This window comes from Theobroma cacao, chromosome 4 (genome assembly GCF_000208745.1).
Source record: "Theobroma cacao cultivar B97-61/B2 chromosome 4, Criollo_cocoa_genome_V2, whole genome shotgun sequence".
Lineage (NCBI taxonomy): Eukaryota > Viridiplantae > Streptophyta > Magnoliopsida > Malvales > Malvaceae > Theobroma > Theobroma cacao.
In genome coordinates, this window is record NC_030853.1 from 3,180,009 (window position 1) to 3,198,981 (window position 18,973).

Consider the following 18,973-nt stretch of genomic DNA (forward strand, 5'->3'; position numbering starts at 1 on the left):
CCCCCTCCCCCTCCTCTCTCTCTCTCTCTCTCTCTTCCCTTGTATTCAACCATACTCTATCTCCTGTTTGTGTGTGTGTGTTTGTCTCTCCCTCTATTGGATAACTCCAAACCCTTGTTTTCTCTCTTTCTCTCGCCGCCTTCCCTGCTTTTCTCTGCCCCTTTCCTTACCGTCTTTTCCTTCTGATTTTGCGTTTTCTCGAACGCCTATTCCGACTTGTTTGAAGGTACTTTTTTTTTTTTGTAAAAATTTTATTATCTTTTTGGGTTTTGTTTTTTTTAGGGTTTGATTGTTTTTGATTGATAAAAGGAGGTACCTTTGTTTCGTTATTTTTCCTTTTGAAGACTGGCTGCTGTTACAGTTGGTGAAAATTGTGCGTTGGCTTCCGTTTTTTTGGTTTTGTTGTTTGTGTTATTGATTCAATGCGTCTCTTTTTGTTTCTGATTCGGGGAAATCTTTTTGTTTGATGCTTGCTAACTGTTTCAATTCAAATTATCTTGTTTTGATTATAAAAGTTTTCCTTTTTTATTTTAAATTTTTTCTTTATTCATGAATTACTCTTGTTGTTATTTTATTGTGGAGAGAGTTTTGTATTCTTTACTATATGTTGATTGCTGAATGCTGAGTTAAATTCAAGTAATACTTTCTCGCCTAAATACTTGGTGCAGATGAAAGATTTTCAACTTGGTTTGCTTTGTTGCAATACTTACTTCCTTGGGCTTCAATTCAACTTTTGATTATAATGACTAAAAGAAATTATCGAATCAGTATACCTGTTTTTATTTTGTTTCGGAGTGGACTATATTTTTGGACTTGATGTTGTGGCAGCTGCTATGGTAACGAGGCTACTGTTAATTTTTATGGCAAATATATTGCAAAAAAAAAAAAAATGTCAGTATGTACACTGTGTACTCGGTTGAAATACTAATTTTTTTTATCATTTTGTTTTGTTTTGTTTTTTTTCTCATATGGGGGTAAGGGTAGTGGTGGATTTGGACATTTCCATACTAGATGGAATCTTGGGATTTTGAAAAACCAGTTTTAGATTAAGCATACTCATATTATCAATTAGATAAGTTGTTTTCTTTATATTTTGCCTCATTTGGAGGATTGTGTTTTAGGGTCCAAATCAGTAGGGGTGCCTTCTTTCTCAAAGAAGTACTCAATTTAGAAATTTGGAAAGATCTCTTTATTGTTATATAGGGTGGGGTTTTGGAGTTTGTGGTTCTATCACAGTATCACTTACTTCAACTTGTAGTTTCTGGCATGCGTGGGATTTGTTTTCTGATATATTCTGAACTGTATATATAAACCTAAAACCATTGGATGTGTTGTGCCCTGCACTGCTGGAGCAGTCTTCTGCATTTTTCTGATTAAAAGGTGGATGTATTGCTATTCTTTTGATGATTCAAGGGCTTCCTTTTGTGGCTTACAATTGAGTGATGGTTTTCACTTTGGACATGCAGGAAATGATTGGTATGTATTGTCAAGAGCATATCTTCTTGTATAATTCTACAACATTCTTTTGCCGATTCTGTTGATATCTGGTGTCAATGGCGGCTGATCAACGAAGAAAGCGACTGAATGGTGCCAGCATTGCTGGCTGCAATTCTCGGGACCAATACAGAACCAAAAAGAGAAAACTAGAGTCACTTCAAAATGATTTAAACACAAAATGTTGTATTTCCCTTGAGTGGGATGGCAACAAAAAAAGAGTTGTTGCCAAAAGGGAACAAATTGGCCTGAGTCGGAGGCATTTGAGGCCATTTATTGATTCCGCACCACATTACCACAGAGTTTTGGCAGATGTTTTGACGCTTCCTCATGAAACTTTTGACTTAGAGAACTTGACAGAGGTGCTTTCTTATGAGGTAATATTCTTGTTATTCTTTATCACAGTTGCTTCAAATGTCCTTTGTCTGCTGATCTCATGCTTTATGGAATTTGCATTGAAATTGTTACAGGTTTGGCAGAATCATCTGTCTGAAAATGAGAGAAATCTTCTGATGCAGTTTCTTCCTACAGGAACAGACAAAGAGCAGGTTCTGCAAGCATTGCTTGCAGAAGAGAACTTTCACTTTGGAAATCCTTTTCTTAAATGGCGAGTACATATTCTTTTTTGACACTGTTTCCTCCGTGTGGACAATGGATCCTTTCTTCTTGCAGTTTCTGTCAGCCGTGCATTTAGACATGTGACTATTAGATTTACACATAGATGCACGCATGTATTTGCAGCTTTTCTACTTGTGATTTATTACAACAAAGTTACAGCTCTTGTGGGAATATCTGTTTTATTTCTCTAGTTCTGCTTTTCAGGAGATATGTATTTGAGGATGCTAATGTAGAGTTTGAGTCTGCTAGATTTAACTGGAATTATGCTTACAGGGGTGCATCACTTTGTTTGGGTCATCTTCACCCTGATGCAGTTATTCAGGGGGAACAGCGTTTAAAGGCAGAGAAGAAAGCATACTACTCAGAGTTACAGGACTACCATGATGAGTATGTTGAATGTGGCTGAATTTACCTATGAATATAAGGTAGACTTGGTACAGGTGCGCTTGGTGCTGATGATATGGTTGCAACATTGTTTTGCTTTTTGTGGCAGTATTATAGAGTGTTTGCAGAAACTGAAGGAGAAATGGGAAAGCTGCCAAGACCCAGAACAAGAAATTGTACAGAAGTTTTGGAGGTTTGTTTTCTCTACATGTTTTACTTTATGTGTAAGTGATGGTTATAGCAGATGAAGGCTTTTCTGTGTTAAATAGGTGCTACCAATGGACATATACATTGGCAAGGATGTGCCCTTAGGAACTTGTTTCTCAGCTTCATTGTTATATGATGGCATCAAAATACGGAATACAATACCATTGGTTGTTCAATTTTGAAACTTTTCTCTTGTAATGGGTTGTTCAAAACAAAAATGAGGGATTAAACTTTTGTGTTCACTTTTTAATATTTATTTCTTTTATGTGTTAAGACGAAATCTCAATTTTGGGTTACAATCAATTTCTTTGGTAGGTCAAGAAGGGTTGGCGAGAAGAGGGTTTTCTCAAATTCGAATGAATCTAGGCTTGGCAGTGTTGAGCAGGATGTTACAGCTACTTCTGAATCTTGTTCTTGGGTTGCAGATGAGAAAGCATGCAGTAGTGATAATCAGAATTCTTCTGTTATGAAGGGTGGAGAACAACAAAGAAGGTAACGTCTTCCCATGGTGAACCACCATGCTGCATTTATTGTCATTTTGTGCAACTTGTTGAAGTTCACAAAAGTAAGAGATTGAATATTGCTTTCAAAATGCATGCTTTGTGTGAGTTTTGTGGTTCATTTTCCATAGTTCCTCCACTGGTTCTCTTTTAACTGCAAAAAGAGAATGTGATTTATTTATTTAGGTGATATATGAGATTTTGTAACCCTCATAAATCTCATAGTGGGTTTAACAAAATGAAAATGGTAAGATTTCGACCGAACAAAGTTGACCCTGGATGTTTTTCCCTCATCCCCATCTTGGGTGAAATACCTTCGAATTCTGAGCAGAGAAACTATAGCTTGCTTATTATTTTTTAGAGTAGTTTTCTTGGTTGCTTCTTTTGCAGCACATAGCTTTTCCTCGTTATTACTATATTTATCTCTAAATTGTGTGCCTACCTAAGAAAAAATCTCAGTTTAGTTTTTCATCTAAGAGGTTTGATGTAAATGGTCAGGTTTTGTGGGAAGTAACATTGCAGATATCCCAGTGGAACTTTCTCTGCTTGTAATGCTATTTTCAGCTCCTAAGATCATTTTTTTGCTTCATTCTTGTCTTTATTTGTGGTTTAGGTGGTTGTTGATCTTGTCATTTTTCTGCTGAATTAGAAATTATGTTAACCATAACTATGAGTGAGAAACTTTTGCAGCATTAGGTCTTCTGGTGGCTGCACTAGGTTCTTTTTGATTTACTCAGTTTATTTTTATCCAAGGTGAATGAATCTTATTAGTTATCATGGATGCCAGAATGTACGAGAAAGGTTTCATCAAGGAAAAATGTAGAATTCTCTTGACTGGTTCGGGTGATGCACTGACTGCAGAAGAAAGGCCCAAGAAGGGTGACAAGCTACACAAGCACAATATTCAGCAGAGTGATGGTGCCAAATATATGTCATGTTTTAAGGTCAGCATCTGCTTTGATTGACATAAGTTGTAAGATTAATTGAGGAGGTGCTTTTTATTTTTATCAGTTATCTCCTTGGATTAGAGTTTATCCTTTCTGGTATAGGATTAATCATTAATTATATTCTGGATTAGTTAAGACAAGCATGCAACATCTGGAGGCTTCTTTTATGAGTTTTCCTCTAAACCATTGGTCAGATACCTAGCTCGGATTGTTTCTACTGAGATATGGTTGAGCCATTACTGCTCTGTTATCTTGTCACTTTGTAGCTTTTGTAGCAAATAAACTTGGTTCTAGCCACCGTACCATTGGTCAGGAACAATTATTTTAGCGTACTAGAGACGGTTAGCATGTTTTCCATTATATTCTTTAACAAGGGTCTCTCTAGTATCTATTACTACTCAGCCTTCTCTCTTGTTCTCTCATGTTTCTCTGAGGTAATTTCTGATTATTTGCCTTTGATATGTTCCAGATAAGCAAGAAGCAACATGAACTTATTAAGAATATGAAGCAGTCTGGTAGAAGCATTCAGGCAAGGTCCCTCAACCGTGTCTTAGGTGACATTGATAGCTTGCATGTGCAGCCATATGAAGTCTTCATGGAAGAAGAACAGAGGAAGTTGCATGAACATTGGTGAGTGTTGAAGCGAACAATTCTTTCTTGAACTATGAAAATTTTAATTATACCCCTGCTCAAAATGAATCATTGTTTTAATAGGTTGAGATTGGCACAAGAAGATCTCCCTGCAGCATATGCAAACTGGAGAGAAGTGCAGTTACAGAAATGGGAAATAACCAAGTTGTTGAAGCACGATATGAAAGAAAAACTAAATCCGGTGTTGGAGGTTTATTACTCTGTCCTTTGCTGTTGTCCTTTCCCCTTTTATATGTATTATTTTGGATGCTTGCATACATGTTGTTTGTTCGATATTCACCAAACTCATTGGATATGTGTTTCTATTGTTATGTGGCTTTAAACATCTTCCATGCTACTATCATGTTGATCTTTCTTGTTGGCATGTCAGGATGATGAGGAGGAAGATACTGGAAAGGTCCAGGATCAGGAAGACTATGGTGGTCCAAACTTGGCTGTTTTAGATGTAGAGAAAGAGGACCCTGAGGAGTTTCTTGAGGATCAGAAGGATGCTGAAGCAACAGACAGCGAGTCCAGCATGCAAGAGGGGGAGTCTGGTCTGGCCTTACCTCAGAACCAGTCCCCACAGCAGATTTCTTCTACTGATAGTGGCCACACGTGCAACCGTGTGGATATGGAGTCTGAAAACAATGAGAATCTCTCAAAATCAGATGATTCTTTTTCAGATGCATGCGAGCACTCGGAGAATTTGAACACTGCTGATGCAACTGTTAGTCAGGAAGTTCCTGTCTCTTCAGCAGAAAATGTCTGGCCAGCAGATAACATGCAACACTCTTACCATGATTCTACTGCAGGCCATGAATACACACCTGCCAGTGGATTGCCACTTGCACATCAAGCCAATGAAGACCAACAGAACCAAATGATTGATCTGGAGTCAGACTTGAATGAAGACAGTACTGGGAAGGTTTTGTTGCATGGACATTCTGAAGATGGTTCCTTTAGTTCTTATGCAAACCAAGAAAGAAATGAGCTACTTCAATCCTTTTTCAAGGATCAGGGAATGTTGTCATATCATAGCGAGCAGAAACAGGCAGGGTTAGATTTTCAGCCCCCAAAGAATTTGGTGATGGAAGATGGTCATTTTAATGGGCAATTTCAGGAGCAGTTGCAGTCATCACTGCCATTAGAGGAGGGGCAAAAGAGTCAGAATGAGGTTTATATGCAACAAAACATGTCAGAAAACCTTTACTCTGATGGGGAGAGGTACTTGACCCCAAGGCAAGAACACTTGCCTTCAGGAAATATGCAGGTTTGGCCTGTCAATCCTGTCCGCATGTCAGCACCTTTCCAACATCAGTTGAATAGTGGAGAATTATTGAGTCCAAACTGGTTTACTGGAGAGCATCAAGTTCAAGCTCGTGGTGGGTGGGCTGGTTCAGATGGTTTTAGTGGCCCAAGCCAGGGTATTCCGAGTGGAAGCAATGCAGATCAGAGCCTATTTAGCGTTCTATCTCAATGTAACCAACTTCGTTCAAGTAGCCCTTATGAATCAATGAGCTCTGCCCAGCAGTTCATTTCACAGAGGAACAATGGATTGGTGAGTGGGGGCACTTCTGGAATTATTGGAAATAGTTTACAGCAAGCTGCTCATCCACTTGATTATTTAGGGGGTCGTGATGCAACTACCTCACTGATGCCTGATGATATGGGATGGATGACCTTGCCACATCAGAATTCTGCTTTGCATGATCCAATGGGGAAACCATATTTGAGGTCATGGAATCAATAAGAGGGTCTCTTTTTGATATTGCCTTGTTGAGGAAGGGAGGTCTAAAATTATAGTGGAATTAATTGGAGGGTTAAAGTTTATAGTCATGGGCTGGTTTGGAGGATTGGAAGATATGCCGAATGTGAAACTTCATCTGATGGGAGTTTGTTTCTTAAATTATTTTTAGAGAAATGCTAGAAGAGACTTCTAGGTTACAACTGCAGATTTGCAGCAGCGGAGTATACAAGACTCTGGGATAGGTTTTTGTACATACCTATACAAAGAGCCAACTGAACTCGACACCTTTGTATATAGGTAGATGTTAGAGGGGCTGGTGGGGGGTAAGTTGTGAAGGATGAAATAGTCCTGGCATCTCATATTTGGTAGATTTACATATTACAATATTCTCTTGGGGATTCTTTTTTTTTTTTAATTTTGTTATCCTCTTATCCCATTGACTGAAGTATTTGCAATAATTTTAGAAGTTCTAATTGAAACTTTGTCTTTCTGTCTTAGTTGAACAATATGTTTTTATGAGGTTGTGAGTGGGCTAATAATACATGGGAGGCAGCTGAGTTGACTGTGTCAGTCAAGTGTTAACCATTATATACTTTTAAGAACATAGTTGATGCAGGATTTTCAATTTTCGAAGTAGGAGTTGTTTTAAAGATTACAAGTACTCGCTTGGGTTCAAAGTTTCTCCCAGAATGACAGACCCATCTTTTGACTGCAAACTGTTTGCATAATTTGCATACGAACAAAAGAGTTTATATTTAATGCATTGTCAGTATATTACATTATTACAAAATATTAATTATTGGCTCATAAATGTGCGAAAATAACATATGGTTTGTTCTATACGGTGTATTAAATATAAACCACAGATACATTCAGGTCGTGCCATGATGCTAACTATTAACTAGTACTAGCAGTGTGCATTCCAGGATATCAAAGCATCGGATGAAACAACATTTTGACAATGTCCTGTTCCTAACTAAACTCAGTCACACAGTCCTGACAATGTACGGCCAAAACATAAAACACATGTTGGTATCTCCTTGTTAACAATGGAAATCATGACTAGAGGCAATTTAGTTTGTGATTTTGTCTTATACTATAATTATATTAACAGTGGCAAAAGGGAAGAAAAATACTATAGATAGAAAGTGCTGGTAGTTTCATTATTCTATCCCAGGGCCGACAATTTTTAAGGAGCACAATGGTTTGGATCCCTTTGTTTGGGCTTGGCCGTTGGCCCCACCTCTGACAAATAATAATAATAATGATGATGTGAATATTTTTTTCAATTAATAATTTACGAATAATTTTTGCTTTATATATAGTGTTACATGTCAGAATTTAAGTCAAATCTCATATAATCTTAAATTCTGAAAATAGATTTTAAATAAATCTATAAATTATGAGCTTACATTTTTAACTTAAAAAACATGCTTAGTAAGCTGTGAAAGACTCATATTTATATACTCAAAACTCACCCAAAAACTCATTTATATACACAAAACTCACCCCATCTTTTACTGACGTAGAATTTGTGGCATTTTACCCTACTCAATTTTACCCTATTCAATTGTGCAACGTTTTTGTTGCACTAATTCTTTACCAATAAAAGAGAAAGACTCTTACACTGAGCTTTGGTTCTTTATCAATATAGGAGAGGGACTCTTACACTAAACTTAAGCCCAATAAAGGACTATTACATTAAACTTAAGCCCAATAAAGGAGAGAGACTCTTACACTAAGCTTTGGTTCTTTATCAATAGAGGAGCAGGACTCTTACACTAAACTTAAGCCCAACCTCATGTGGTTAAACTTTGAAAATAAAGTTTAAGTAAATCTATAAATCACAGATTTATATTTTCAACTCAAAAGACATGCTTGATAGGTGGTAGAAGATCTATATTTATATATCCAATACTTACCTTATCTCTTACTTATGTGGGATCTGTGACATATAGTTAGACCATTAATTATTAACATTTTCTCAATTGAATTTAAGGTTAATTTATATATTTAGTTTTAAGAGTATTTTTAGAATTTAATTTTTTGTACAAATAGAAATTATTCATGAAATACAAATAAAAAAATCACATATATTTAAAGAAAATTAAAATTAAGTAGAAAAAGAAAAAGTTGAGGAAATGGGTCAATATGGCAACGCTAAAGACATCGAGGTTTGGATAACTAAAACAAGGAGGAGAGGGGATCTTTTTACTTAGTAACAATAATAGTTGAGACAAGTAAATTTTAATTATATTTCTTGTTATTTTAATATTTTTTACATAATATTTTATAATATTTTTGAATTAATATTATGTGAATATTTTTTTCAATTAATAGTTCGTGAATAATTTTATTTTCATAAATAATTAAATTATTAATTATATCTTATAAAATTATTGAAATATTTTTAATTAATTCCAAAATAATTTATTTATTCATTTTTAAAAATATTTTTATAATTTAATTTTTTAACGAGAATAGAAGTTATTTACCTAATCATAATTAAAAAAAATCACAAGGTTGTAACTGAAATTTATCAAAAAAAAATTTTTTCCTAAAAAATTTAAAGGTGAGAAAATGGGTCGGCACGGTAGTGATGAAGGTCGGTGGTTCCGATAGCTAGTTAGGTTAAATTATGCAATTAGTCCTTGTATTTGAGCAAAATAGTAGATTTAGTTTCTATACGACAATTTAAGAAAATTAAGTTATTGTACTTTTTAAAATTGACAATATTAGTCCAATATGTTTTTTTTTTGTTATCTATACTAATGTGGCATTTTCTTACTGATGTGACATCGAATATAATGATGTGTTAATATTGACATATCATTTTAGATCTATTTGACAATATTCTTTTTATTGCTTTAAATTATGAATCACAAAAATTCAATTATTCTCTATCTTACAACACTTTTTTTCTAAATCCTAAAAAACTATTTGTATTTTTAATCTATTTCTTTTCCAATCTTATTTAAAACCATTAGCTCACATTGGATAATTTCATGTCTGCATTTATAAAATTCATATTAGTGCTTGTTCACGTCATATTAACACTATTGCATTATTTGTGAAATGCTATATTATTATTTTCATGTCATCGAATTGAATGTTATATCAACATGAAAATTACATGTCAACACAGTAAAACGATATATCAACATAAATAATAAAAAATTTTTAACACATTAGACTAATATTGTCAATTTTGAAAAATATAACTATTCAAATTTCACAAATTATTGTATAAGGACTAAATTCACCACTTTGTTAGAGTATAAGGACCAAGGTAGCGTTTGGTACCTTACAATGTAATGTGATTACAAGTAATGTGATTGTAGGGAAGATAAAATTGTAGTGTTTGGTATAGAAGTAAAGTAATGATTAAAATGCAAGTGTAATGCCCCTCAATATATATATATATTATAAAAACATTTAAATTTATTAACCTATAGTTTTTATAAAAATAAATAAGCAAATGTTGTTTTATTTTTTATTTTATTTATTTATAATTATGACCTTGGTACCTTAATAATGAATAAATAGAAAAAAGGGGTCTTTAAGCAAATAAAGAAGTTTTAATTGGTGTTAGTTTTTATTTACCGCGTTTAAGATAAAGGGTTAAGGTCAATTTATTTACCTGACAATATCACGTTAAATCACGTTTAAGAAAGAAGTTAAGGACAGTTACCAAGTTTAAGAAAAAAAAAATAGAGGAGGTTAGGCTTAATTTTACATTACCACATTCTAAAAGAAAAGACAAAAAAATTAACATCAATTCATTTCATCAGACTTAAAAGATAGGCAGTCAAAAGAGTTTAACCCCAAAGAAAAAGAAAAAAGACAGAGAAAAGGGAAAAATATTTAAGAGATTGCTAATTAAAGTATGATTAGGGTTGTATTTTCACAGTTTGAGCACAAAAATTCTAAATTATTTTGTGTTTTCTTAATTTTTATTCAAATCCGGTATTGTTCTGGTGACTCTTTAGTGGTATGATAAGTACTAATGGAAAAGTCTTAAAAAGATCTCTCTAATGATTTTTGTAGCACCTCGTTTGACTTTGTGGTTAAGAAGATACGAATTTTTTAAGTTGATTAGAAACTTGTTTTTAATAGTTTTGACGACCCAACTTTGGGTCACTGGAACTCCATATTTCGGTAACATTTTGGGTCGTTTCTTTGAGGACTTTTGTAGTATGAAATGAGCTATTTAATTTGGTGTCAATGGCTAGATTAGGGGCTTACTGTGTTAAGAGAATTAAAGCCTCAAAGTAGATTCGTTGATACGAGAAACCTAGAAATCTTGGTATATCTATGATGATTTCTAAACTTTTGGTTTTTGAAACTTGAGAATCTTGTATTCTTTTTAACCGAAACAAATTTTGGTGTTATATTATGATTTGAATACTTCAATTACTTCAAATTGGTTTTGATTTTATCAATGGAAACGATTAGAGTTAAGAGTTACAAGAGCTCAAAGTAAGCTAAATGGTCATCTAGATTTTGAAAATTTCAAAAATTAGAAAACTCTTTTTTTTATTTTTCAAAAATATGATTTTAATTAATGTTTTGTATATGTGATATCTACTGTATTTTCATATCTAAAAGTGTATACATTTATGTTTTATAAATTTACTTCTTAGGTTAGTATATTTTTTAAAAAATCAAAAATTAAGAAAAAATAACAAATAAGATTTTTATATGAAATTAATATTACATTTTATTAGAAATTAAAATCGTTATTGATTTTATGATTTAAGTTTAATTCTCAATTTTATTTGATTATTTTATTAATTTGATTATTTTATTAATTTATTAAAAAAATAAAATATTTCCTTATTAATAAAAAATGTTACTAAATAGCAATAGAGGTTGTTACACAGGTTAAGTGCTTAGGATGGTCAACGAAGAGTCGCTTTGTTGGATTGGTTTGCAAATTCAATTATGCTTTTTGTATATATTTTCTTGAAATAGTAAGCTGTTAGGAGAATTTTTTGATTTGCTGCTTAAAAGTGAACTTGACAAATCAGGGAGCTAACTGATATCCCTTTGGTATTTTGACACCCTAAAATTTTTCTTAATGTGATTTTTGTACTTGTGAATAATATTTTTTTTTATTGTTTGTTTAATCGGGTTAGCATGCTAATATATATAAGTAAATATGATCTCTATGTTGACTTTTGAAATACGATTTTGGTTTTGTATATTGGAATATAATTTTGTCTAAAGTATGCATTATTTTTGTGAATACAACATTAGTACCTAGTCTGAAATAAATATGTTTTTGATGCGTATGAGATATGTTTCGAGAAAGTGGATATATTATTTTGTGAAATTAGGTAATTTAAAAATATGTTTTGTTTTGTCTCTTAGTATGGCTATACTTTGACCCTGCTAATGGGGGTTAAATGTTGACCATGTCTATATGTATTTTGTGATTAGAGGTCGATCTACCAATAACATCACCGATTATAGAATAGTAGTATTTGTGGTATTTATTCAGTGCAGCCAATAGTTGTTTCTAATATACTTTTGACCCATACCACTAGGATTAATTGTGGTTCTGATTCTGACCCATGCCATTGAAGTTAATTGTGGTTTTATTTTTGATTTATGCCATAGGGGTTAAGTGTGGTCGTAGCATGTTACAAGAGACTATTAAAATCTGTAATTTTTGTCAAATTTATATTTTATTCTGTTATGTGAGAATTTGGAATTAAGATAGTTCTGTTATTTGAAATTAGATTACTAAAATTATATTTTGATACGTATGTGAGAATATGTAATTTTGGCATAAATATTTTGAGCATGCTTAATCTTGTTAAATTGGATGTTAGTTGTTGAGTTGTTGGACTCACTCATTCCTTCATATTTTTTTTCAAGTTGTGATTTGGTCAACCACGCTGGAATTTCGGGTAGTGATGATTTGTAATCTAGTATATAGATTTAGATTGTCTTAGGATTGTTTAAATGTTATGAACATCAAATTATCTTAATTTAGTATTCAGGCCTCCATCTTGACATGTTAGCTTTATAGTATTAAAGACTTAATTCTAAAAATTGTCAAATTATGACCTTTTGAATTTCTGTTGACAGATTTAGTTTTATGAATCATTATGTTCTTCAGGTGTATTAGCTTCTTTTAGTTAGTGGGTATATGTATTTGAGCCTTGCATGTCTGTAGAATTATATCTTACAGGTATGCGACGTTTGTTGTGCCTCAGGTTTAGGGCGTGATAGATTTAATGGTATCAGAGCCAACTTTAGGCATAATTATGTAGTTTTTGACACTTATGCGAGATTCGAGAGATGGGTAAAAAAAAATAGGATTAGGACATTTTTTCTCAATTCATGTTTGATATACTTTTATGATTGGTTTATGTTAGTGTTTAATAAAAAAAATGCTAATGCTAATTTTCCTTACTTTGAATAATTAGTATGCCTCTTTGTCAAGATCGCGAGCCTAATTTCAACGAATTTACGACTAGTGCTAGAGTTATTAGTGTTAGGAGGTCTCACCTTGAGAGACTTCAGAATCCTCCAAACTAAAATCAAGATGATGTTAAAACATCAGATGCTTAGATGGTTGTTGGAATTAACGAACCTGTTGCCAACTTGATCGAGGGGATACAATGTATTATGGTTGGAAATGATGATAGAGTGTTGAACTTGATCCAAGAGGTAGCTGATTTGGTTAAGGAACAATGACAACTTCTGCAACTAGTCCAATAGGTTAATAAGTTTTCTAAGTGGAAAGCCTTGGGTGAGTTTAAAAAGATACCATATCTTTCTTTCAAGGGTTCCTCAAACCTTGATGATGTGAAATTATGGATTGAGGAGGTGAAGAAAGCTTTTGATGCCATGCATTCCAGTAATAAGGATAAGATTAAATTTGCAGTTTATCTGTTGCAAGGAAGTGCACATAATTGATGAAAAAGAGACTCATGAAAATGACCCTAAGTTCTTCAACTGAAGAAATTTTTGCACCGCCTATTATACCAAGTATTTTCCTTGAAGTAAACTGTTACAATTGAAGAGGGAGTTCCTTAATTTGGTTCATGGCAGTATGAGAGTGTATAACTATGAGGCTGAGTTTGATCGATTGTCCAAATTTACCACTTCTCTAGTTTTTGACGATAAAAGTAGGCCTAGAAGATTTGAAAACAGTTTGAATGATGACATTCGTAAAGACTTAGCTCTATTGCATTTGATTAACGACAATGAAATGGTTGGTAGGGTGAAATCCTTAGATTCTGTATGAATAAAGACTCAAGAGATGAAAAAGGATTTAAAAAAAAAAGGGTAGAGATTTAGACTTTCGAGGCAACAGAGTTTTTAGTAGCCCTTCCAAATTTCAAGCTATTGAAAAGTCTCAAACTTTTGCTACCTTAAGAATAGACTTCCTCTTCGAGGAACTCAATTGTACCATGGCAAGACGTCCCAACAAGAGCTTAGGTGTTCAGTGTGTGGTGGAGGACATCGAGCTGTTGAATGTAGGCGTGTTACTAGTGCTTGCTTTAATTGTGGCCAATGGAGCCATCATATTGCTGATTGTCCTTTGATCCCTCAAGAATCTCAAGTGTAGAAGCCACAAAACTCTTGAACCTTTGAAACTACAACGCAAAGGGCTCAACCCACTTATGTTGTTCAAATTGCAAAGACATTTTCTATTGGACATCAAAAAGTGGGAAGACCTCGCACTTAAAGGTGTGCTTATGCTATCACTCAGTCTGATGCAGAAGCATCCAACATAATTGTGCTAGGTACACTGCCAGTTGCCTTAGCTTTTGCTCATGAATTGTTTGATATTGGTGTATTTCATTCTTTTATATCTTTTACATTTGTTCGAAAGTCTACCTTGCCTTGGATGCTTTTATATTATGAACTATGCTTAGACATTACAGTCATAGGTGAAATTGTCTCAAATTAGATTTGTAAGATGTGTGTGGTAAGAATTAAAGAAAAAGAATTGCTTGCAAATCTACATTGTTTTAGATATGTAATATGTTGATGTAATTTTGGGAATGGATTAGTTATCTGCAAATTTTGTTAAAGTTGACTGTTGAGGGAAAATGGTTGATTTTGAAATTCTTGAGGAAACTCCTTTTAGTTTTCATGGTAGTGGTACTTATACTCTTTTGTGAGTCATTTCTGCTTTGAAAGCTAGACGAGTGCATAATAGTGGTTGTAAAGGATTTTTTGCAACTATTACAGAGACTAGAATGAAGGAGTTAAAGATCGAAAATATTCCTATTGTAGAGGAATTTTCTAATGTTTTTCTTAAGGATCTACTTAGTTTGCCTCCTAATAGGGAGATTGACTTCTCTATTGATTTGGTTCCAAGAACTAGTCTTATTTTTAAAGCTCCTTATAAAATGGCTCCTGTAGAATTGAAGGAGTTGAAAGAGCAATTGTAAGAACTTTTTGATAAGGGTTTTATTAGATCCAGTGTACCTCTATGGGAAACATCGATGTTATTTGTAAAGAAGAAGGATGAGTATGAGATTATGCATTGATTAACGAGAGTTGAATAAGGTGATTATGGATAATAGATATCCTTTTCCTCAGATAGATGATTTATTTGACCAACTAAAAAGCGCTCAAGTGTTCTCAAAAATTGATCTTTGGTTTGCTTACCACCAGTTGAAGGTGAAAATTGAGGATGTTCCCAAACCTGCTTTTCGTACCTGATATGGGCATTATGAGTTTCTTGTTATGCCTTTTGGGTTAACAAATGCTCTAGTTGCTTTTATGAACTTGATGAATGGGATTTTTAAACCTTATTGGGATAAGTTTGTGATTGTTTTTATTAATGATATTTTGGTGTATTCTTATAGCTCAACAGATCATGAAGAGTATCTAAGGATCGTTTTAGAGACTTTGAGGTAGAAGTAGTTGTTTGCTAAATTGAAGAAATGTGAATTATGGCTTTCTAATGTTACTTTCCTTGGGCATGTGGTGTCGAAAGATAGGATTTCGGTGGACTCAAAGAAAGTTGAAGTAGTGGTGAATTGGACGAGACTGAATAATGTTTATGAGATTTGTAGTTTTTTGGGTTTAGTAGGGTACTATAATTAATTTGTGGAGGACTTTTCTCGTATTGCCTTTCCTTTGGCTAGATTTATCCAAAAAGGGATTCACTTTGAGTGGTCAAATGATTGTGAAAAGAGTTTTGAGGAGTTAAAGAAAAGATTAGTATCCGCTTTTATGTTTACCATACCTACTAGTGGTAAAGGTTTTGTTGTTTATAGTGATGCTTCCAAAAAGAGACTTGGGTGTGTTCTTATACAAGATGATAGGGTGATCGCTTATGCTTCTAAGCAGTTGAAACCTTATGAGGAAACCTATCGAATTCACTATTTAGAGTTGGCAGTAGTAGTTTTTGCCTTAAAAATTTGGTGACATTATTTGTAGGGTGAGTCTTGTGAGGTCTTTATAGATCATAAAAGTTTAATGTATCTTTTCATGCAAAAGGAGTTAAATATGAGACAGAGAGGATGGTAAGAATTGTTGAAGGATTATGAATTGACTATCAATTATCACCCAAATAAGGCGAATTGAGTTGCTGATGCTTTAAGTAGAAAGAATTCTAGGAACATGGCTGCAATGATTACTTCCCAAAAACAAATTTTGAAGGACTTACGGAGGATGGATATTGGTGTACGTATGCATGGTTCTAGAACATTATTGGCTAACATGCGAGTACAGCCAACTTTAATTCACAAGACTAAGACAACCCAAGTAAATGATCTTCGACTCTAACACATCAAACTTGAGGTTGAATCTAGTGCGAAACCAAACTTTAGGATTCATGATGACGACTTTTTAGGTTTGGTGATAGAATTTGTGTTTCAGATGACGCAGAATTGAAGAGAGAAATTTTGAAGGAAGCTCATTATAGTAATTATACAATCCATCTTGGTGGTACCAAGATGTATAGAGATTTGAAGAACACTTTTTGGTGGAATAATATGAAAAGAGAGATTGCACAGTTTGTAGCTAAATGTTTTACATGTCAACAAGTCAAAGTTGAACATTAGACCCTAGTAAGGTTGTTGCAACCCTTCCCACTTCTAGTATGGAAATGGGAACGAATTACTGTGGACTTTATATCTGGTTTACCTAGAACCCCAAAAGGTAATGATGGCATTTGGGTGATTGTTGATAGATTAACAAAGTCTGCTCACTTTTTGGCTATTCCTACGGGAATGTCATTGGAAAGTTAGCAAAGTTATAAGTGGAGCAAATTGTGAGATTGCATGAGGTGCCAATGTCCATTGTATCTGATATAGATTTTCAATTTGTGGTAAAAATTTGGGAGAGTTTGCATAAAGCTTTGGGTACCAAACTTAATTTTAGTATTGTTTTTCATCTCCAAATAGATGGTCAGTCCAAGAAAACTAATCAAATTCTTGAAGAAATGTTGAGAGCTTGTGTCATGGATTTTGGAGGTTTTTAGGATCGACGTTTGTCATGGATTTTGGAGGTTCTTAGGATCGACGTTTGTCATGGGCAAAATTTGTTTATAATAATAGCTATCAATATAGTATCCAAATGGCTCTATTTGAAGCTTTATATGATAGGAAGTGCAAGTCTCCTCTTTGTTGGGATGATGTGGGTGAAAGACAATTATTGGTCCAGATCTTATTCAGTAAGTAGTTGAAAACGTTCAATTAATTAGAGAACATCTTCGTACAGCTCAAAGTAGACAGAAAAGTTATACAGACAATAGAAGAAGGAAATTAGAATCTGAGGTTGAAGATCATGTATTCCTGCTAGTTTCACATACTAGAGGAGTAATGTGATTTGGAATTTGAGGAAAACTTAGTCCTCGTAATGTGGGTTCATTTAAGATTTTAGATAGGGTTAATGATATGGGTTATAGACTGGCACTTCCACCTGTTCTGTCGAGAGTGCATAATGTGTTTCATGTTTCCTTGTTGAGAAAATATGTTTTAAATCTTAGTTATATGGTGGAGTTAACTCCTTTGAGACTTGGAGAAGATTTGTCTAATGATAAGCGTCCTATACGTATTGTGGATAGGAAAAAGCAAGTTTTGAGAAAGTGGGCTATTTCCTATGTTAAGGTCTAGTGGAGTAATCACATAGAACGAGAAGTGACTTGAGATTTGGAAAAAAAAATATCGAAGAGAAGTATCCCCAAACTTTTTGAGGACCACGGTAAGAGTTTAAGGGATTTGTGATATCTAATCAGTGCAGTCAATGGTTGCTTCTGATATACTTCTGACCCATACCACTAGGGTTAATTGTGGTTCTAATTCTGACCCATGCCACTTGGGTTAATTGGGGTTTTATTTTGACCTACGCCACAGGAGTAAAGTGTGGTCATAACATGTAACAATAGATCATTAAAATCCATAATTTTTGTGAAATTTATATTTTGTTCTACTATGTGAGAATTTTGAATTAAGATAGTTTTATTATTTGAAATTAGATTACTCAAAATTCTATTTTGATACGTAAGTGAGAATATGTAATTTTGGTCTAAATGTTTTGAGTATGCTTAAACCAGCTAAAGGGATATTAGTTACTTACTGAGTTGTTGGATCCACTCTTTCGTTCATATTTTTTTCAGGTTGTGATTTAATCAACCACTTTAGAATTTCAAGGAGTGATGTTTTGTAATCTAGTGTATGGATTTAAATTGTTTTAGGATTGTTTACATATTATGAACACCGAACTATCTTAAATTAGAATTTAGAATTTCATCTTGACATGTTAACTTTATAGTAATAAAGATTTGATTCTGAATATTGTTGAATTATGACTTTTAAATTTCTGTTAACAGATTTAGTTTTATGAATTATTATATTCTTCAGGTATATTAGTTTCTTTTAGTTAGTGGTATAAGGTATATGTATTTGAGTCTTACATGTCTGTAAAATTATATCTTACAAGTATGTGGCGTTTGTTGTGCATCGGGTTTGGCGCATGACAGTAGAGAAGATAATATTACAGCGTTTGGTTTACAAGTACTTTACTGAAAATAGAATGTCAATTTTTGAAATTACTCCTATTTATTAAAATGCAAGTTTAATATACTTGTATTTTTTATTATTAATTTTTATATAATATCATCTCTTAAATATATTTTTAATATCATATATTTTATTTTCATTTCTTATTATAGTTTTATATATTTTACTTTCATTTCTTAATATAATTTTTTACATTATATTTATATTTTTATTTTTTTATCTTTTAAAAGATAATATAAATTTTATTAACAGTTACTATCCACCATCTAATAGAGAATGACTACTTAGAGTAACAAAGAAACATATCTCGAAATCTATATAAAAAAAATAAATTATAACATTATAAAATATCTTTAATAATATTACAGAATGCAATATAATGTCATTGTATTGATTTTGAATTACAATCATATTACATCTATTGATAGTATTATAAATATATTG

At 33.1% G+C, this 18,973-nt stretch overlaps 1 protein-coding gene across 1 annotated transcript; it reads left to right on the forward strand.

The window, feature by feature from the left end:
* LOC18601140 lies at positions 1-7,100 on the forward strand. Its single transcript, XM_007031976.2, has 10 exons — positions 1-226; positions 1,467-1,871; positions 1,965-2,101; positions 2,386-2,499; positions 2,606-2,689; positions 3,019-3,195; positions 3,991-4,147; positions 4,620-4,780; positions 4,865-4,991; positions 5,172-7,100. Exons 2-10 carry the CDS (start codon positions 1,554-1,556, stop codon positions 6,531-6,533), a joined length of 2,637 nt encoding a protein of 878 aa, XP_007032038.2. The 5' UTR covers positions 1-226; positions 1,467-1,553; the 3' UTR covers positions 6,534-7,100.

Coding starts and splice junctions, on each gene's coding strand:
- LOC18601140 (XM_007031976.2), top strand. CDS start 1,554: ATGGCGGCTGATCAACGAAGAAAGCGACTGAATGGTGCCAGCATTGCT. Junction 3,196..3,990: donor GGTGGAGAACAACAAAGAAG/GTAACGTCTTCC, acceptor CATGGATGCCAG/AATGTACGAGAAAGGTTTCA. Junction 4,992..5,171: donor AACTAAATCCGGTGTTGGAG/GTTTATTACTCT, acceptor TTGGCATGTCAG/GATGATGAGGAGGAAGATAC.